Genomic DNA, 20,065 nt, shown 5'->3' on the forward strand with positions numbered 1-20,065 from the left:
CTTCCGCGGCGGTCGTCTGCGGCTAGTCAATAAAAAAAAACGCCGAACAATAAACGTCGGCCTTCGCGACGGAGCAGAAAAGCGCCGCAGTCCTTGAGACGAACATCTTTCGAAGGCTCTGAACATATCAATGAGTGTGTATTGTTGAGGTTTGTTTGGACTTGTATATGCCCCCCCCCCCACCCACTCCTTCTGACTCCCCCTCTCTCCATGTCTAGATCCAGGAGAATTACAAGAAGTATCAGGAGCAGATGCATCTGCAGCTCTTGGGTCAACAGCAGCAGCAGCAGCAGCAGCAGCAACAGCAGCAGCAGCAGCAGCAGCAACAGGCCGGGAAACAGGCAGCGAAAGAGGTGAACCAAGTGCTCTCTCTCTCTCTCTCTCTCTCTCTCTCTCTCTCTATCTCCCTCAGCTCAAGTACTCTCTGAGATTCATAAGCACACTTAAACGCAGTGTTTGACATAGGCAGACCGGAAAAAAATGACACCCGGGGTCTTGAAAGGAAGAATACATATGTAATACATATTCTCTATAATCGCATTCTGCCTTTTCTCTGGAGCTTCATTGTTGTTTGTGCCTGAACATCTCAGAGCTGAAAGTGGATTATCATTTTTTTTTTTTTTTTTTAACTCCGCCAGTAAGCCGCGGCGAAGGAAGAGTAGGAGTGCGGTGCCAAGCCATTCGTTCCGCATCCTCCCAAAGTGTTCATTTGCATGCCTTCAGCTGTAAGCCCGGGGTGAGATCCTTCTGTAGGAGGGGTCCGCCATTCTTTTAATTGTCAATTAACCCCGGCAGCACGAGAGCCTCCGCCGTCCTCGCCGCCCGCCCCGGCAGCACGTGCGCACAAACACGCCGGTTCAACCGCACTCGTGTTAAAGTCGGATAATAAAGAATCAAGCGGGACAAAGTGGATGAGAATCCACACTCGCACAATAATTAGAATTCATCGACAACTTTCATTCATACGACTACAGACACACACTTGACTTTTTGAAGTTGCCATTTACCAGTTGTTGAAAAAAAGATACACACATACAGTATATTAAATCTAACAATATTACTAAAGCAAATACACTTTCTGCAACTTGCCTTAAACTTATTTTCTCACACATTTTCTCAGAGTTTAGCGGCTATTTTTTACGGGGTTTTCCACGGCTGAAGTGCTCATGTTAGTCATAATGAATATTTTAGATGGTGGGAGGAAACAGGAGTTCCTAAATCAAACCCTGACGCATAACAATCCCACACGGAAATTGACTCAAGTCCAAACTTCACTTGTGGAAGGCCACAGTTGATAAAAAAATTAAAATGAGCAGGGACATTACAAAAGGGTTATCTTACTCAGAACTTCAAAATAAAAGCTCCAATATCAGTTCAAAAAAAAGAAGGCCTTCTTGGTCCAACTCTTAAAAGAAAGTTTTTAGCATTTATGAATTACGTTTGAAAAAGTATGTGTTACATTAAACCCTTGTGTAATCTCTGGGTCAAGGTAAACCGGAGGCCAATAGAACAAATGTGTTTGAGGTATCCCTTGTGTCAATGTGACCTACATGTTTTTTCTGAAAGCCAGAGAGGTCGTTCACCTTGACCCTGCAATACAAGGGTTAAAATGTTATTTTATGGCTGGAAATACAGATTAGAACGGAGACCGCGGGCCACTACAAATGTGCTCAAGGGGTGTAAATCATCTAATAATCCAGACCAAAGACTTGCACAGAGATGATTGTCCATCATATATATATCGATATAAATCACACAGACGACCAACAAACTTGGACGGGCCTCGTGAGACTTTGGGATAAACGCATGAGGAGACACATTCTAGATTTTTTTTTCCCCTCCCCTTCTCCTCTCTCCCAGCGGGCTGAAACACAGCCCAGACCCCCAGAAACCCACCACCACCCCCCCTCCTCTTTCCTCGCCGACAGCAGTCAGACAAGTCGAGCGTGACCAAAGCAAACCAGTTGTGGTCGACTCGCATGTTGAGCGAGCGTCTGAGCCGCTCTGCCACTGTCCCAGATTCCCAGGTTTGTTTGTCCTGTAACAAGTAGACAAGTGCAAACACTGGTCACACCGCTGCACGTAAACGCCAGGGGTTGATGTGTGACGGTTCAGCGCACAAACACATACACTCGGGGAATACGGCGCCCCCTGCGGAGCTGCACACAGCAGATATGACTCAGGCCGTTTACGACGCTGGATGTTTTTTTTTTTTTTGTTCCGGCGGTGGCTTTGCGAGGCGTCAATCACGGGCGGCTCCTGGAGTCGTACCTCTGATCTCACCTGGTCAGGCAGCTGCTGTCAGATCCCGAGACAGGGAGAGTTTTCCACCCCGCGCCCTCGAGCCGCCACGAGACAAGATAACAGGGAATCAATGTATGTAACGTCGTAAAGCGAGTTAAAGCTCCAGCAGGTTTGTGGAGAGAGAAAAAAAAAAAACGTAGCGAGAAGAAGACAATGAGAGGAGGAGGGAAGATAAGAACCTTAAATCACTCTGCTCTTTTCTGCGTTTATGGTTGAGTGGCCGACTTTTTGACCCTTTTCCCCTCCTTTCTTCGCAATTCCTCTTCACTAGCGGCTGCGTGGAAGTGATGCGTTCAAGTACGCTTGTGTGTGAGCATTTGCGACTGGTCAGGAGTCAGCTTAATGAAGTGACTCCGAACAAGAGTGGCGAGGGTGTGTGTGTGTGTGTGTGTGTGTGTGACTGGCAGGCTCAGACAGTGTGTGATGTGCTCATAAATCACATTGACAGCCTGTTACAGCGCTAGCTTTGGCCACTCAGCCAAAGCTAATGTAAACAGAGCATAGACACACACATGCGGCGACACACACACACATTGTGTGTTGTAAGGAGCGACATATCTCAGGAGGGAATCGAGAGACAGAAGGGGCCAGAGGAAGAAATGAAATGGTCAGACATGGAAAGAGAGAGTGGCAGAAAGGTTGGACAGCCAGAAACAGAGGCGGGTGAAGGCTATTGATTGGAGACAAAATTGCAGCGAAAAGATTTGTTTTCGGCGGAAGGTTTTTACAAAAAAAAAAAGAAGTGATATACGGTGACAGTTTGGAGCAAAAGTGCGACTCTGGTCCCTGAGTTTTTCTTTGTTTTAAATTTAAAAAGTCTTCAAACGTGCCTCCGTGTTTTCCGTTGGCGAAGAATAAATGTGCTTACTCGTCGCTAAGCTCCCCAGACGGAAAGGAAATGACCTATCTGCCCTTCCTCCCTCCGTTACAAAGACTGTTGGGCCGCCGCTCGCTCACACACAAACATGTTCCAGGCAACTCTTATTTATTTATTTTTCCTCCGACACCGGTTATCTGCGAGAGATAAAGTCCAGCTCTCTCTGGAGTGGGCCGACTGGGACTTCAAACGGCGGAGTCCGGGTCCGAGCAGGAAGAGAGGACATTTATCATCGATACAAACTCCCAACATTATCGCATGTCACGTGACCACGCCGCCTCGCACTCTTGTCTCCAGTGTTTTTAATTACACTTGGAACTGCTCCTGAAATTATTATTTCATAGCAAAGGCTTTTTTTTTAAGGTTTTTGTGGTGAAACAATGACAGCACTTTTAGAGTAGGGTAACCTAAACATGGACCAGATTCACCTGCACCTGTTCAGTTCTCTCAGTAGAAATAAACTGATTTATCTCATTCTGCAAGATGAAAATCTTTCCAATGATTCATTGCATGACGAATGATCATAACAAATGTCTGCTAAGCACAGCCGAAGCTCTTGTGTTCACTGAGTATACAAAACAGCGTTTAAATGTATCGTCTGGTTGGTTTATTTGTTGTATAAATGTTCTCGCCATGACATGAAGTCAATTTATGGTTTTTTTTTCATCCTTTAAAAAGGGTCAAAAACTCCGATAACAAAATTATAAATATACTGTATATACAAAAGATATTTTGTGATGCAGCTTCACTCAAATATTTAAACCGACAGTAAGAATACCCACTGGACTGTGTAAGCATTCTAGTGAAGTGATTCTGTGTTATTGATAAACTATATCATCTCTCATAGCAACATAATATTTTGAAAGTTGTCAACTTTTTGACATCTTCTTCAAGCTCAGCTAGTATGTGCATTAACAATTAGCAACTAGCATCTCCCTTTGTACAATAACAATTCTTGTCTTGAACTAGGTCTATTAAAATGGGGAAGAAAACTTCATGATTATATAGAACGTCTTAAATAAATCCAGAAGTCGGTTGCTACAACATTACAATCATAAAAAATGATCTATAAGGTCATTTTCTCTGTCACTGAAAAGCCTGTCTAAAATATTTGTCATGCGAAAGATATTACAATGAAATCCAAGTAGTTTCGTGGTCTTATAAAAAAAACCCTCCATTTCTCTGCTGATGTATTAACAGTTTACGTCTCTCTGTGTTCTCAGTTGAGCAGTAAGCAGTTGACCTTCCAGCAGCTGATCCAGATCCAGCAGCTCCAGCAGCAGCAGCACCTCCTCAACCTGCAGAGGCAAGGCCTGGTGCCCATGCAGCCCACCGCGGCCATGCAGTCCCTGCAACAAGGTACTGGCCGGGATCCCCCCCACACCGAGAGCACACACATCTACAGAGGCACACATGGTCATAACTGCACACACAGGCCTGCATGTGAAGCCTGTTAAGATAATCAGCCTATAAAAGATGAAAGCAAACTTGATTGGTGGGTTTGTGGAAGGTACTCATTTGGATAATAAGTAAAATATGGGACTAACCCTCCTGCTCGGAGGTGTGTGTACGTGTTTGTGTATGTGTGTGTGTGTGTGCTTGAGATTAACCAGATGCAAGCACATCATCGTTTTGCTATTGCTGTGCCCACCAGAGTCCCTTCGTTTTGTCAGCGGGGTTTTTAGGGGATAAAAGTTGACTGCTGCCTTCTCCGCCCTTTATTGAACATGTGTGCCTTTGTCCACTCGTGCACGTGGGCATTAAAGGCACACAAAAGAATGCTTCGGGGGCTTTTAAGTGGCCGTAACATTGCCGCCAGAGTTGGACTAGCTTAACACACGAATTAAAAATGTGAAGGAGGTATTTGTAAATGGTTTTTATTTTAACCCTTTAATGCTATCACTATCTAGAAACATCTGATAGAGGACCACCCAGACACGGACCAGATCCACAAGCTTCAAGTGTTAGCCAGGCTTTTTGATGCAATAACTTTATCAAAGGTTAAAAGCCATGCTAATGCTGAACATCTAGCAGCCGTGATGAGTTCACTGAGAGGGAGGGAGAAACAATTGGGGAGCTTAGTTGGGGAAAAAAAAGTGTTTATTAAAATTTAGTTGAAAAGGGGAATCTGGATACCAGTTAAACATTTTTAATTTGCACTTAAAATAACTTTTAAACTTTTTAAAACACCTGGACATTGACTTATCAACTAAAAAATATGTGACAGTTTATCATTGAAGTAAAATAAGTATTGTGAAGTTGATATCTATCATCTCCGTCAGCCTATTCTTGTCATTTTAGAGCTTCTTAACATAAAAAATATATATATTTCCTGTCAGAAGCTAACAAGGTTGTTGCAAAATGTCTGATTGATAAAATGTAATTTATCTTTGGGAAATGGACAGAAACAGTCACTCGTAGTACATTCTTTAACAATTCCACAGCCATAAAATCAAAGTAAATCTGTATATAAATGTCTTCAGTTAGTTTTAATTTACATAGAAAACAGGAATGGAAGTGATTAGAACATGAGCTGAAAATGAGAAGACAGAGTCCTGGATACACAACAAGGCCATTTTTTTTTTCGGACAGTTGCAAACATTTGGCTACTGCATCTCCTGTTCTCTCTCTCCCTCCCTCTGTATCGGGGTGGAATTTCCCTGCAGTGTGAAAGAGCTGCTCCATTGTGACGGCTCAGCCAGGCGTGAGCTCGAGCATTCCTCTGGTCAGCCATGCCACACAAACACACACACACAAATTCACATAATTAAACACACACAAATGCACACACGGATGCTCTGCCTCAAAAGGGCCGCTAAGTTCGGTGGGCCGACGGGGGTGGCGGGCGGTTGGGATTGACGTGATTGGTCAAGCTGTATGTGTTTCCTGCGAGAAAATTCTCTTCAGACGTCTTTAATTAACGCCGGCGTAAAAGACCCGCGACCAATAGATCAGATTCATATGGAAAAGCCTTTTTTTTTTTTTAAACCTCTACCATCACGAATCCAGTGAACTTGATCTGTTTGACTTTATTGAGGCTGAAAGAGGAAACACTTAAACAGCCTCTCAACTACTTCACACTTTCACTCACTGGGTGTGACCACACTCGGGGTCCAGCTCGGCGCTAACATGTGTCCACACACACACACATTCACAAGCATGAATCCATGAACACACACTCGAGGCTCATTCCCACTTAAGTTTTGTTTTGGCGGGACCTTCCGAAGAATGCAGACAAAGCAGACATAATATTTGGATTAGTGCAAGGTCTCGGGGTGTGCGTCTGCGCAGATGTGTGTGTGTGTGTGTGCGACTGCGTGACCACTGGAGTTGACTGGGCCGCTTTAAGGCGTCGCTCTCAGTGTGAAATTGGAGCAGAAATAACAAAGCTGGGACCGGAGAAAGCCAAAGTGGGCGACCACCCTCCTCAGACACACAGTGGTAGTGACAGGATCGGCGGCGCTGGTGGACAGTCGTGTTTGCCCGGAAAATTGGAATATAATAAAGGAAACGTGATAAAATAACAGTCAAATTGTCCAATTAGTCTGTTATTTATAGTGGAGCTTCACCCATTCAACTCCCCTTGCTGTCTCTTTATCACCACAAGCCTCCGTGTCAACTGTTGTTATATATATATATTTATTTTTACTTTCCAGCAATGTGTCCGTCAGACCTCCAGCAGCTGTGGAAGGAGGTGTCCGGGGTCCCGAGCAGTGAGGAGGCCCTTAAACAAGCTGAAGGCTTGGACTTGAGCACCAACAGCTCTAACTCTACCTCATCTTTCCCCAAAGCTGCCACTGCTCACATCCCACTCCACAGCCTGTCCAACGGACAGAGCCACACCCCAAAGAGAGACAGGTAACGTAGACCATAATATATATTGTTTTCAAGAAACGTGTTCATGTGGTTGGTCTGTAGAGGTGCCAGTGTTTAAGATAAGAAACAACTACAATTATTCAAAATGAAAAGTCAAGATCGCAATCAGACTCATACTTTCTTTGGGTACTTTTACTATAGTACTATAGTACTTTTTATTATTATTATTTGGGCCCTTAACTTAGTCTGCTGGATAATTACTGCTCCTTGTTTCATTGAGTTTGACTCCTTTGGAAACCCAGCTCTTTTTTGACTTAAAAAACACAGGAGATAAAAAACACATCAGTATTTATTTTTCATTATTTCATACCAAAAGTCATGAAACAGTGCTTTGTAACTTGAAATTATTATTATTCAGTAAATGCAACCTTATGTTATGGTAAATTAAACACGTTTTTAAATCATTTATTGGAAAACCGATACTTAGCACTTTATAGAATTGCAATTTAACTTTCATTTAATTCATTACTTTTTCAGTTTGACAGACAAGAATTTATGTAAAAGAAATTCTGTAGGTGTCAAATCATAACTGAGTATTTCAAGACACTAGTTTAGAAAAAACCTTCATAATATAAGAGAAAAAACGCAAATCCTAATGAGTTGGTGACAGTGGGGAGGGAAAACTTTTCTTTTAAAAAGCAGAAGCCTTGGCAGAACTAGACTCGGTGTGGATTCCCTCTTGCTTTGAGCGGCGGGCAGTTTTTAATAACTTGTGTTTTACTATAAACTGTTTAACTTTAAATATTTCTGGTCACGATTTCCATACAGTAAAAAAATATAAGTTGGAGAAGTTTCAGGCTTTAAAACAGGAAGTAAAGACAAGTTAAACACATGACTATATTTCAGTCAAGCGTGTAAACATATACACTTGTCTCTAGCAGCAAACATCTGTATCATTATGACTTCTGCCCACTAAAGTAATGCACATCCATCCCGTGTGCTTAACATGTTAGTCACACTCCTGCGAGAGGTTGTCCCACGCCTGGACCAGCTGCTCATTTGTCTCCTTCTCTTCCAGAGCAAGACTGTTCGAGTGGATATCCTCCTTCAACAAAGCAGACAGCGGAGACGACCACGTCACCCCTTACTCCAAAGGCAGTCAACCCCCCACCAGCCAGTGAGTGTGAAAATGACACTTGCGAGAGAAGGAAAATACATGGGATTTTTAAAGATATACTCATCTTTAGATATGTTTTGAAAGACGGTCGTAAAGCTGATTTGTAGATACGTATCGTATCGCCATATTCTTACCGATACACATCCCTTATATACATCTATATGACTTGAGGAATCTGCAGCTGTGTTTATTATCCAGCCTCGTGGTCACAACCTTAGATCTAAATATTGTCGGAGGTTTAAGAAACCAGCGCAGCAGATGTAAAAGTTAGCGTGTTAGCATGACGGAGGGGAATGTGGTTGCCAGCCGTTGTCATGTCTGCTGTCCAAGCTGCTTCTGAGTTGACTCAACCACCGCCAGAACACACACACACACACACATGCACGCACATGCGTCGGCAGCGCACCGCAGCTCGCACATACGATCAGGAAGAAGGCAGAGGAAGAGAGAGGGAGACATGTTTCCATCTGCGGGACAAGTGTTTTGTGTTAAGACAAGCGTCTGATGTTCCCATTCCAGTCCACGCGTCCACACACACAAACACACAAACACACTCGGCCGTGCACACGGATGCATGTTTCTGCGGAGACGGGAGTCGAAGGCAAAAGTCCAGGCCTGAACCACATCTGCTACCGACGCACACATGCGCAGACACGTCGTGTGTTTTATGGATCGAAACCAAACCTTTGACACACAAAAAGCTCATAAATATGTTGGAGATACACACAAACATACACACACACGCACACATGTAAGTACACTCTCACCACAAAAGAACGACCCGCACATGAAGGCAGCCGCCGCCAATCAGTCAAGGCTGGTTGATCTCCAGTCCTGGAAACCGTAAGATCATACGACGCACACGTGTGCCCGCGTACATGCGAGTGACAACAACGAGAGACAGGTCATGGACTTAAAAACTTGTGAGGTTGCTGGACCCATTCCCGTGTTTGCCTGGCTTCTGAAACTGACCCTACTCTGCTCTTCACGCCTGTCTCCGCTCTTGGCTCCCAGAACTACAAACTAATGACTGCTAACCAGTCTCAGATGCCGCTGCAACAGTCGTGTCTGACCCGTTAACACTTTACTTTCTGCTGCGAATCTCTCGCTTCCTTCACGACCGTGTGTGTGTGTGTGTGTGTGTGTGTTAACCACCGACTAACAGTCTGTCTTTTAATTTCCTTTCGTTTCAGTCACGAGGAGCACGCCAGCTCTCATCCTCTCTTCGGTCATGGAGAGTGTAAGTGGCCCGGCTGTGAAGCGCTGTGCGAGGACATGGGACAGTTTATCAAGTAAGTCCAAGAAGAAAAACATCACTTAATTATGTTGATGAAACTATCTTGTCCACACAGATTACATTTTTACATTACTTGTTGAAACGTTATCTAATCTAGAAAATGTCTAGACTTGGTCTTCCATAACTCAGGGGCACCCAAATTCTTTTGCACCACAGACCAGTTAAATCTAGGCATTATTTTCACGGACCAGCGTTCAGATAAAAACAGTAAAAAATAAATGACCAATAACAAACATAAGTGGATGAAAAATACATCTCACCTAAACGCTGAATCAGCAAGATCGCCAGGATGGTCCCATAAAGAGTTGGTTTTTCACTCATTTTCACCAGTAAACAGACTTGTTTTTTTCAAGGTAACTTTATCGAAACGAGGAGAAGAAATCTTCAGACAATAATCAATACGACCAACATTACATTTTTTTTAAAGCAGAACTCACTAGAAACACACAGCAGTATTCTCTAAGAAGAATGTTCAGCTTTAGTTAGAACAAGAGTCAGAAAGTGATTATATTCTACATATTCTGTTCTTTTAAACGTGTTTATTAGTAGTCACACCATAATTGTGGTCTTAATGGATATTTTTCCACTTTACTTTTCTGCTTCTTTAATAAAACATTGGACACGCTTCCTTAAAGTCCACCATTTACTATTTAAAGGACGGAATGTCATCATTTAGACTCGTATATGATGCTAATGTTCTTCAACCAAAGCAAGTTTTTTCATTTTTTATTCCCAGTCCCGATGTCTTCTTGGTTTTAACACTATCTAGACTTTTTGCATTAGATTCTAGAGCCAAAAGTAAAGCAAATCTATAGTCATCGAAGGGTTAATTTTATGAAACAAACTGAACGATTGTTTCTTAAAAATCGCTCTCTTCACACGCTACCATAGCAACCGTCAAGAGATCAAACGCCCGCCATGATCTTTTTTTTCCTTCCCAGCCTCTAACGTGTTGCTACAATCTTTCCTCCTCCTTACACTTCGTGTTCCTCGTTTGCCGGGTTCCAAGTCAATTTGTGGGGGGGCTCGCCGCCGCGTCCGCCCGTGACTTCCTGCTGCCTCCTCTTCTGCACGGCTGACATCCCATGGCACTCTGCCCACTAATGATGGCTTCACAAGCTTTTAATGAAGCTCTAAACAATCTCCCACTGTCATTATCAACGTGGAACTCACCAGCTATTTAAACAATGGAGATATTAATATGCCCGGGTGATGAAATACACACACACACACACACACGCACGTTACGATAAAAGTGTGTGTAGTGATTGTGATGGCATCAGACAGGCAGATCAAAGCTGCGAGGCAGGCTGGGAAAGTTTGGAGAGGAAAGCTGTTGTTTGGTGTCTCATTTCACGTAGCCCGGGGGCAGATGGGAGGAGGAGGGAGAGAAAGTGTGTACGAGGGAGAACTGGAGATGAAAAAGAAGGGAACCGGTGACAGATAATGCTCTAAGTCCGACGATGCACTTGGTTCTGGCGAAGTCTTAGTCATCTCCCCAGGAGAGCGGAGGAACAGAGGAGGACACTTTCTTCTCCTCCGTCTCCTCCCACTCCCTGTCCTCGGCGGTAAGACTCTGTGGTTGATGGAGTTGGGTGTAATGTGGGTTAAAGCCTTGTCTGCCAGCACTACGAGGAGTAAACAGAGCCTCATTGTCGGGACGTATCAGGGGGGAAAAAAAAAAAAATCCCTGCTACTGTTTACTGCCGAGCCGGGGAGAAAGAAGGGAGGGTTGGGGTGTGTGGTGGTGGAGGGGGGGGGCATATTTGGTTGGAACAAGAGTCAATCATTTGGGGGTTGGGTGAAGAAGAAGTGGACGGAGCTAGAGAGTGAGATCATGTTTTTGTTAATATTATCATGCACTTGTGTTGAGCCGTCTATCTGCCGGGATTAGCCACAGCATGACATCATTGTTTTTCTTTCATTTCAAGTCTGCGCCTGGTATTTCCTAACTTTTCCGAGACTCGAACGACACACACACGCATGTTTATTTGTTAAACTTATTCTGGCTGTCGTGAGGCCGAAAACCGAATATAAAACAACACATCGGGATGTAATAATAAAAAATAAAACCAGCGCTGGCACCTGAGTCTGCGTGAGCGGCTCGTAAACACAACACAGCAACCTGTGAATAACCTTGGCGATGACAGAGAGGAGAGAAAAGGGGTGGAGGAAGGGAGACAGGGAGGGGTGTGCTGGGAAAGATCAGAAGGTCCCGGGTCCTCCCAAATTCAAGGAAACAAACAGCGCCACCATTGAGACACACATCCACCAACACTCTCTCACACACACACACACACACACACACAGCAGGGTTAATAAGTGGAGTTTGAGTTTAGCGAAGTCTCAAGATAAGGCTTTGTGCGATAACACATGAGCTCATATCCAGGTGGTTCTTTGGATCACGGCTCGCTGAGCACCAGTGAAGTAAACACACTCAAAACACAGCTGCTGCCTCCTCCGCTAGACAAAATAAACTTCCAGGATTATGATTTATCTCCCACATGCTGAAACAGTCCATAACGCAATCATCTGCTAACTAAATGAAACATCAGAGGAGATCGTAAACTCCTATTGGCTCTCGCTCCGCCAGGCTAGTGTCAGACGGAGCCTCAGAATAGACGCAAAAAATGTAAAACTTAGGACTGAATATTTATTGTCTTGACCTGGCGATGTGTTGAGAAGAAATTTGGAAACAAACAGTATAAGTCTAGGTTTTATGTGAGGCTGTTTATTGTCAAGAATCTGATGATACGTATTATGATACTGGGGCAACGATATATTGAGATACTGGAGGAGCGAACACTGGAGGAGCGAACAAGGATATATTTGTCATTTTGTTTAAGTACTTGACTGTTTACAGACTTTCGACAAAGTTGTAACGGCTTTGTTTTTTTACTTAAACCAAAATAAGCTTTAAAGCTCTCGTCCTCTGCCATCGCTGGGATTTCATCCTATCTTTGGCATCGAAGGACGTAATGACTGTCTACCCAACCCTAGTCTGCCATCTAGCGGCCAAAAGTTGAATTGAAACACAAAAATGAACAAAAACTGGGAATGTTAATTGACTCTTTTTTTTTTCAATACAATGCTGTTGAATATTGATACAGTGTATCAATATTTTTTGTAATCCCTAGTTTTAAGTTTTTTTTTTAATCTTTAGATCTGGGTTTAGGCTTAATGTAGCATTTATGATTTCTTTTGGAGTCTCAATAAAAAACATGCATTATGGGATTCCCCCTCCCCCATGTTTTAACCTTATTCCCAGCTACATAGGGTGAGATCCAGGGGACTCCTCAGAAACAAGTCCATCACAGGGCAAAAAAGGATGGACAAAAGTCCTCTTTGTATGCTTGTAAAGAGCTGAGTTTGTGATGTATGATGTTAAATCGAAGCTTTATCTTTAGACCAACCATCGTCCAAATTGTGTTATAAACTGTCACAAGGGATAAGCTTTGGCTGCTGACCTTGAGTCCAGCAAGAAATTTGACCTTTTTTTTTTCTCTCTCACTCCTGCAGGCACTTGAACAACGAGCACGCCCTGGATGACCGCAGCACTGCCCAGTGTCGAGTTCAGATGCAGGTGGTTCAGCAACTGGAGATACAGGTGGGTCGCCAACCCGACACACACACACACACACACACACACACACACACACACACACACACACACACACACACACACACACACACACAGCATTCATTTTGATCAACTCACAAACAAGGGTCGGCTTTCGCCGGTCAATGGCAGCAACTTGTCTGAGGCAGAGCGCTGTTTATTGAGAGCAGTGGAGCTTGTAATTTAAGAGGAGCAGTCAGCAGGGAAGCTGCCATCTCTCCTCCAATTATAAAGCTGCTCCGGTCACCAGCTGAAGAGGCAGCGCGACCAGAAGAGAGCAGCGAGAATAACGGATAGTGATTCCTGCCTTTTCCTCGCATGCGGCGACTCGTCATGAAACGTCAGCCGAAGTGTAAACAAACTCTTTTAAGTTGCGTTTCATTTTACACGCTTTGACACTGGAGACATCGGAAGGGAGCAATAAAGTCAGATGAAAACTATAAAAGAAGCGCAGACTCGCCACGTCATAAAGATTATTAAAAAAAATGTCAGTTATTTACTGCATAATAAAACACTTAACACAACGTCCGTCACCTTCACGAACGAGCAGCAGAAGAAGTGGTTGTAATTATTTCACCTCCTCTGACTGGTGACTCACTCGCTTCCACTTAGTTAATTACAGGTAATACAGGTAACTAGCGGCGCTTATTGTATTGTGTTCAGACGGGTACATGGTGTTACTCTTAATTAATGTTTCATTAAAATAACAAAGTAATTTATAAGCTTCCAACTACTTTTCGAAAACCAGTGAAATGTTTTTAATTGAATTTATTTAATTTCATTAATAAGGCTTAAGAGAAATATGTTGTTGATTTGTAGCTTCAAAATAATTGAAAATAAAATAGTATCAAGGTAGTAGATACTAAAGATTTGCATCGAAATACTCTATGTATTTATTTTACATGAGTAGATCAGAATAAAGTATAACCTTATGTTTTTATTAAATGTTTAAGCAGAAATCTAATGATTTTGAAAGTAAAAAAATACATATTCGGTTTAATAAATACTAATAATTTGTACAAAATACTTTGTCTTAATAATTTATGTGACTGCAAATTTCCAGCTTCGACTGTTATATTGCACTTTTACTGCATAATGGTCTGTTAAAGTATTAATTCAATCTGTTTTATTTAGTTTTATTTTACTGTGTTTTGTGTAGTATTTCACGGTTGTCTAGTTGTGAGTCACACAGTGACAGCTCGTCCATTCTCTGCACACACACACACACAAAGACGCACACACTTTTTCGAGACACATTGTTACACTGCGCTGAAGATGCCCGAACCTTTAAGAATCCCACGTGCGGCCCGAGGACGCAACATTTCCACAGGCCGAGCCAGCGGCCATTAAAAGCGAGTTAACAATGTGCCGTCAGCAGGTGAGCGTGAGAGAGCAGCTCTTCCTCCTGTCTGTGCCCGAGGAGTTATTGTGTTTCTGTGTCAATATCATCAATCAGACACTGATATCACGTCTCTGTTGACTCAGTAAATACCCCGTTAACGGTGTTTATCTTGCTTTTTTTTCTTGTTTTTTTTCAGCTGGCAAAAGAGAGCGAACGACTCCAAGCCATGATGGCCCACCTGCACATGCGCCCCTCAGAGCCAAAGCCTTACAACCAACCGGTGAGCATGCAGATCACATGACCTACTCCTGTTCCCTCCTGATCCCTCTCATCCACCTCCAAACTTGATTTTATTTTTACATCCCTCAAGTGAGCTTCACAGCCTCCTGTGATCCTCTCGCTTGCCACCTGCGCCCTCTATTGACCAGAGAGTGTTAGTTGATCAAATAAGTTTCCCTTCTGAGTGAAAACTTGCGTCTGTTTTTTTCTTTTTTTAAATCAAAGCAAAGCTTTATTTGTCTTCTGGATCAAAAAAAAAACCTGTTCAAAGGCAGACTTTCAGTCAGTAAAACGTGTTCCTATCACTGAAGCTGCCATTAGGAAGCCTGGAAGATTAGAAAAATGACAAGTAATGACAGTAATGTTTAAAAAAATCAAAGTAATCGCAGATTAAATGGGATTGTAGGCGATAGAAGAATGAAAGGTTTCATCTTAATGAGAAATACACTAAACATTAGATAAAAACTAAATATAAAGATCAAGTTTTAACAAGTAGATATATTTATTTTCTCAAAATGTATGACACAAACATGCAGTATAACTTGAGAAAAAATAAATATACACAAAATATGTTCCTACAGTAAAAGAAAAAATGGTCCAAATTATAAGAAGAGTACAATAACCATGATGAATGTGACTTCAATAAAAAATAAAATGTGTTAAAAACAGTAGGATCAAATTTAAAATGCCTTATAATAAAACATATAACACATATAAGAACTATCTAGTTTGTAACCAGTGCAAGCATGTGGTGAAAAACCAGACTAGAGGTTAAAAGAGGAAAGGAAAATAAAATAATGTTGATAAATCAAGTAAGAAAATGAACGATAAGAATTAAGTGAATTAAACATAAATATTAGGGTCTCATTTAGGAAACAGGAAGTAAGATCCAAGTTATTCATGTCATAATAGTGATCAAGCAAAACTCTGAGGAAGTCCCAACAGTTTGGTTGACTGTGTTGATTTTAATTTAATATGTGTGTGTGTGTGTGTGTGTGTGTGTGTGTGTGTGTGTGTGTGTGTGTGTGTGTGTGTGTGTGTGTGTGTGTGTGCGCACCGTGGTTGTTATTAGGCATCTGTCTAATGAATATTTCATTATTCAGATTGACGAGGAGACTTATTAAAATATGAAGATGTTGAAATTAATTGTCAATTAGAGGAAGAGTGTCTTAATTCGAGGGGATATAAACGGGTGCAGCCGTGTGTGAGCGGGCGTGCGCGAGCGCGCACGTGTGCGTCCGGGTGATGTGTTGATCGCAGGGGGATCAGCTGCCATTAACATCTAATGGGAAATCAGGAAGAGGCGTGTTCTGTCACCACTGGAGACGAGCCTCTGGGTCAGGAAGGAGGAGGCGCCGGGGAGGAGCGTCGGGAGGGGAAACAAAGCTTGGCCTCAATTAGCGGGGTTCGACTGTTGCCGTGGTGATCTGGAATGGTTGCAGCATTAATGAAGTACCTGTTAAACCCCCCCCCCCCCTTGGTCAACGTAAATGGTGGCGAGAGGAAGTGGGGGAATCACACACTTTACATTTATCTACACATTGAACGCACACAATAACGCTGGACTTATAATTAGTCACAAACTAAAGCCCCCCCCCAAAAAAAAAAAAAACTCTAGCAGAACCGGTTCTATCCCTATGTGTTTTTGTGTAGCTCTGCCTAATTGGTCTGTGAAGTTGTCGCCACCACAGAGTGTGTGTGTGTGTGTCTTACAACCATGCTGTCGTGTGGTTTTGTTGTTGCAATCACAGGGTTAATTGCAGCCACAATTGTGTGCGTAAAACACATGCTAAGTTTGTGTACGTTGTGCGTGTTCGGAGGCCAATTTGGACTTCAGTACCGAACCAGAGGAGGAAAGATTTTTTGGAGTTTGATTCACATAATGAAGCCGAGTTTGTTTTTCCAAGAGCAAGTTCATCCAACTTCTTCCGTTGAAAATTAAAAATGAGTGAACAATACTGTATCAGAGAGTTGAACTGTCAATCAAACGACAATAATAAAATATTGAAACCACATTAAAACTATTAAAAGATAGCAAATAAATGATTAATATTACCTAAAAAGTAATATTACCACAAAATGAGATGTATTTTAAGAAGAAAAGAGATGTTAAAAAATGTAATTAATCTTATTCAGGTAAATATTGCATATTGATTTTGTGGAAGAAAAAAAAATAACAACCAATAATTATATTAAAAAATCCTTACTTTAAATTAAGTAGATGAATCAAGAAGTCAAAACACCAAGAAACATGTAATATTTTTCCATATAACACTAACAATAAAAAAAGGATTGTGAGGGAAAAACATTGTTTTTTTTAATTTATTATTTCATAAATGCCAATTTTCTTAGATTAATCTTAATTATTTGTTAAAGTATCGAGTTAGTGGATCTTCATACACCTTTATATGTGCATTAATGTAATGAAACAGAACACAAGCTTGCATGAAGAACTACAGTTTATAATCCCTCTTCATCTGATCTTAAGTAGTAACGAAAGAGATTAAAAGTAGAATAAAAGCACAACCATAAATGTGACCTGATGTGATGAATGTGTGACAATGCTGTGCATCATACCAGACACTTCATCATGTGTACCTGTGTGTCTAGTTGAACTTGGCTTCCACTGGCTCTCTGTTAAAGCGGGAAAGCGATGCCTATCCAGAGGGTCTCCCCCACCCCCCTACCTCAGCGGCCACCCCCATCACCCCGCTGCGCCAGGGACCGTCAGTCATCAGCTCCTCCAGCCTACACCAACACTCCCACTCCCACTCGCACGGCGTCGGGCCCATACGTCGGCGCAACTCCGACAAGTACTGCACCCCCATCGCCTCAGGTGAACCCCCCAACATTTTGGAATCTTAGAGGGTCTTGCTCATGGGTGGATTGTTCGGGTCTAACTCCTTCCTGTCCGTTCTCAGAGCTGGCTCAGAACTGTGAGTTCTACAAGAACGCCGATGTCAGGCCTCCCTTCACCTACGCCTCTCTTATACGCCATGTAAGTGTCATCCCCCCTTTTTTTTCCAACCGTCTGGTACCATCGTTCTTGACGTCGTCTCTCTCTCTCTCTCAGGCCATACTGGAGTCTCCAGACAGACAGTTGACCCTCAACGAGATCTACAACTGGTTTACAAGAAAGTTCGCCTACTTCAGGAGAAACACGGCCACATGGAAGGTGAGCGAGGGTTTCCAACGCAGCGAGCTTGTGGCGTCAGGTGTGACGAGTCATGTGACCTCCGGAATTAATTCAAAATGGACGCTTCATCTCACCTTCTAGAGCAGTGGTCCTAAAGCCCTATTGATTATTACTGTCTGAGGGGTGGTATTTTTTTTAAAGATCGTATTTTCTCTGAAGCAACATCAACACGTCGAGACTAGGGTTGGGTATTCTGGCGATACGATCAAATCCCGATACAATGGTAACCACACAAAATATCGTGATACTGTAGTAACAAGGATATATTTGTAGTGTTGTCGAGTACTTGCAGAATTTAGAGACCATATGACTCTTGATGAAGTCGTTTTCTATTGTTGTTCAAACCAATATGTCCAGACATCAGCTTTAAAAGCTGCTGGAGTCGACTGTATCCTCTTGTCCTCAGTAACCCTCGCTTGGTTTCAAGAAGAAGCTGTGGCGGACGTAATGACTGCAGCCATCTTCTTACTGGGGGTTTTAACTGCAACAAATAGTCACAAACAAATATTTTCAGTTCTACTGTAAATTAAAAGTATTTTTTTTGGAAATATAAACTATCAAAGAGCTACAAATTAATTATATAATTATGTAAATATAGACTATAAAGAAAAAAGAAATAACATTTGATTTTATTAATAAATTAACTCAGTGCTATTTTTTTGATTTTGAGTCGATCTATTTCAACTGTTTTTATCCAAAAGAAGATAATTATAATGAGACATCTTACAAAGGAGGCCAAGCTTCCCTATGTCTCTCCTGAACAAACAAACCTCCTCACCTCGTCTCCTCGGAGAGAAAAGTTATTTCCACCAGAAACGTAACTAAATGTATCAAGAGCTTCGCTTTCGACCGTCCGTCTCAGATCACTTTTTTTAAGCAACAACGCAAAAAATAAATCCCGTCAAAATGTTACGTGTTGCCGCTTTAACCTGCACAAGCCCGTCAAAAACGAAAAAGAAAAAGAAAGCAGACCAATGATTGTCCTTTATGAGTCACTTGCGTCTCCTCTACCTTCCTGCTCTCTTCAGGGGCCCCAAACAATCTTCTCACCTCCAGCCTGGTTCATGGAGAGACAACCCCACTTAGCCGGGGCGGGCCGGCATCCAACCGCCTCATTAATGGAGCGGACACACACACACACACACACACACACACACCTGGCCTGATCCTGCCGTTGTAGGTGCTGACCCATTTCTGCAGAAATCTCACACTAATTTGAGTGTCAGCTCCTCCGGGGGGAGCGAGCGAGCGAGCGGAGACGAAGTGAGAGCGCGGCCTCCTTTCTAATATCCCTGAACTTGGGATGGATGGAGGGAGGGACCGGGGGTTAGAGAGGGTTAAAAAACAGAGCCACGTCGAATATCTTTTACCCCCTCATCTGACTTTTATGAATTTTAACTATTAATGTGAACCCCCCACCCCGTCCCCCCCCCCCAAAGACCTTTAAAAATAGCAGCGTGTGTCTCCATGTATTTATACAGCAGCGTCGGGCAGATGTATGTCCTTTAATAAGCCCTTATATTTCATGAGGAGAGCAGACGTGTCAGCCAGTCATTGATCAGAGCGATGACGGGACGGAGAGGGAAGAAGATCCAAAAGAAGGAGGAGAGTGAGGTTAATGTGAGAGGGAATATTGAAGACTTCTTATTTAATAATGAGCCTTTTGTTCTTGTGTTAGCTGATCCGGAGTTTCGTAGTTAGCAACCGTGATTAACACGATCAATCACCCCCCCCCCCCCCGACCCCCCGTTCTTTTACTCGGATTCAATCATTTCTACAACCATTCTTGGATATTCTGTCACTTTTTTTTAAGAGAGCTATGGTATGCATTGGTGACTCAGAGTAGAGCTTTGAGGCGTCACCTCTGCTCTGTACTTCCCTGAATCCCTCCGTCAAAGATGGAGAAAAACTATGACGTCACTGTTTTATCTTCCTCTGACCAACCAAAGTGCAGACCGGCAGATTTCAACTCTATAGGAAAATACATTTTTAAATGCAAAATATTAAGTTGTTTCAAATTATATATTTCCTACCTTGTCTACTTTTATTTTATAAATTTTGTTTTTAGCTCAATACTAAAGTGATCATTTAAAAAAAAACATTTTGTTTAAAAAAATCCTTTTTTTTTCACAGTAAAATCAGATTTTCCTGCTTATAT

At 42.5% G+C, this 20,065-nt stretch overlaps 1 protein-coding gene across 2 annotated transcripts in view; it reads left to right on the forward strand.

The window, feature by feature from the left end:
* The window catches only part of foxp4 (forkhead box P4), a 93,501-nt gene that overhangs the window by 67,730 nt on the left and 5,706 nt on the right, over positions 1–20,065 (forward strand). The window contains exons 5-14 of one of the 2 annotated variants that reach the window (XM_087800040.1): positions 219–353; positions 4,405–4,540; positions 6,838–7,039; positions 8,076–8,174; positions 9,368–9,466; positions 12,991–13,078; positions 14,629–14,712; positions 17,355–17,547; positions 17,633–17,709; positions 17,785–17,886. In XM_087800040.1, coding sequence (XP_087656166.1) covers positions 219–353; positions 4,405–4,540; positions 6,838–7,039; positions 8,076–8,174; positions 9,368–9,466; positions 12,991–13,078; positions 14,629–14,712; positions 17,355–17,547; positions 17,633–17,709; positions 17,785–17,886 — 1,215 coding nt within the window. Of the gene's footprint in view, positions 1–218; positions 354–4,404; positions 4,541–6,837; positions 7,040–8,075; positions 8,175–9,367; positions 9,467–12,990; positions 13,079–14,628; positions 14,713–17,321; positions 17,548–17,632; positions 17,710–17,784; positions 17,887–20,065 lie in introns of both variants that reach the window. The other variant, XM_087800038.1, reaches the window with a different exon arrangement.

Source organism: Callionymus lyra, chromosome 10 (assembly GCF_982586985.1).
Source record: "Callionymus lyra chromosome 10, fCalLyr1.hap1.1, whole genome shotgun sequence".
Lineage (NCBI taxonomy): Eukaryota > Metazoa > Chordata > Actinopteri > Syngnathiformes > Callionymidae > Callionymus > Callionymus lyra.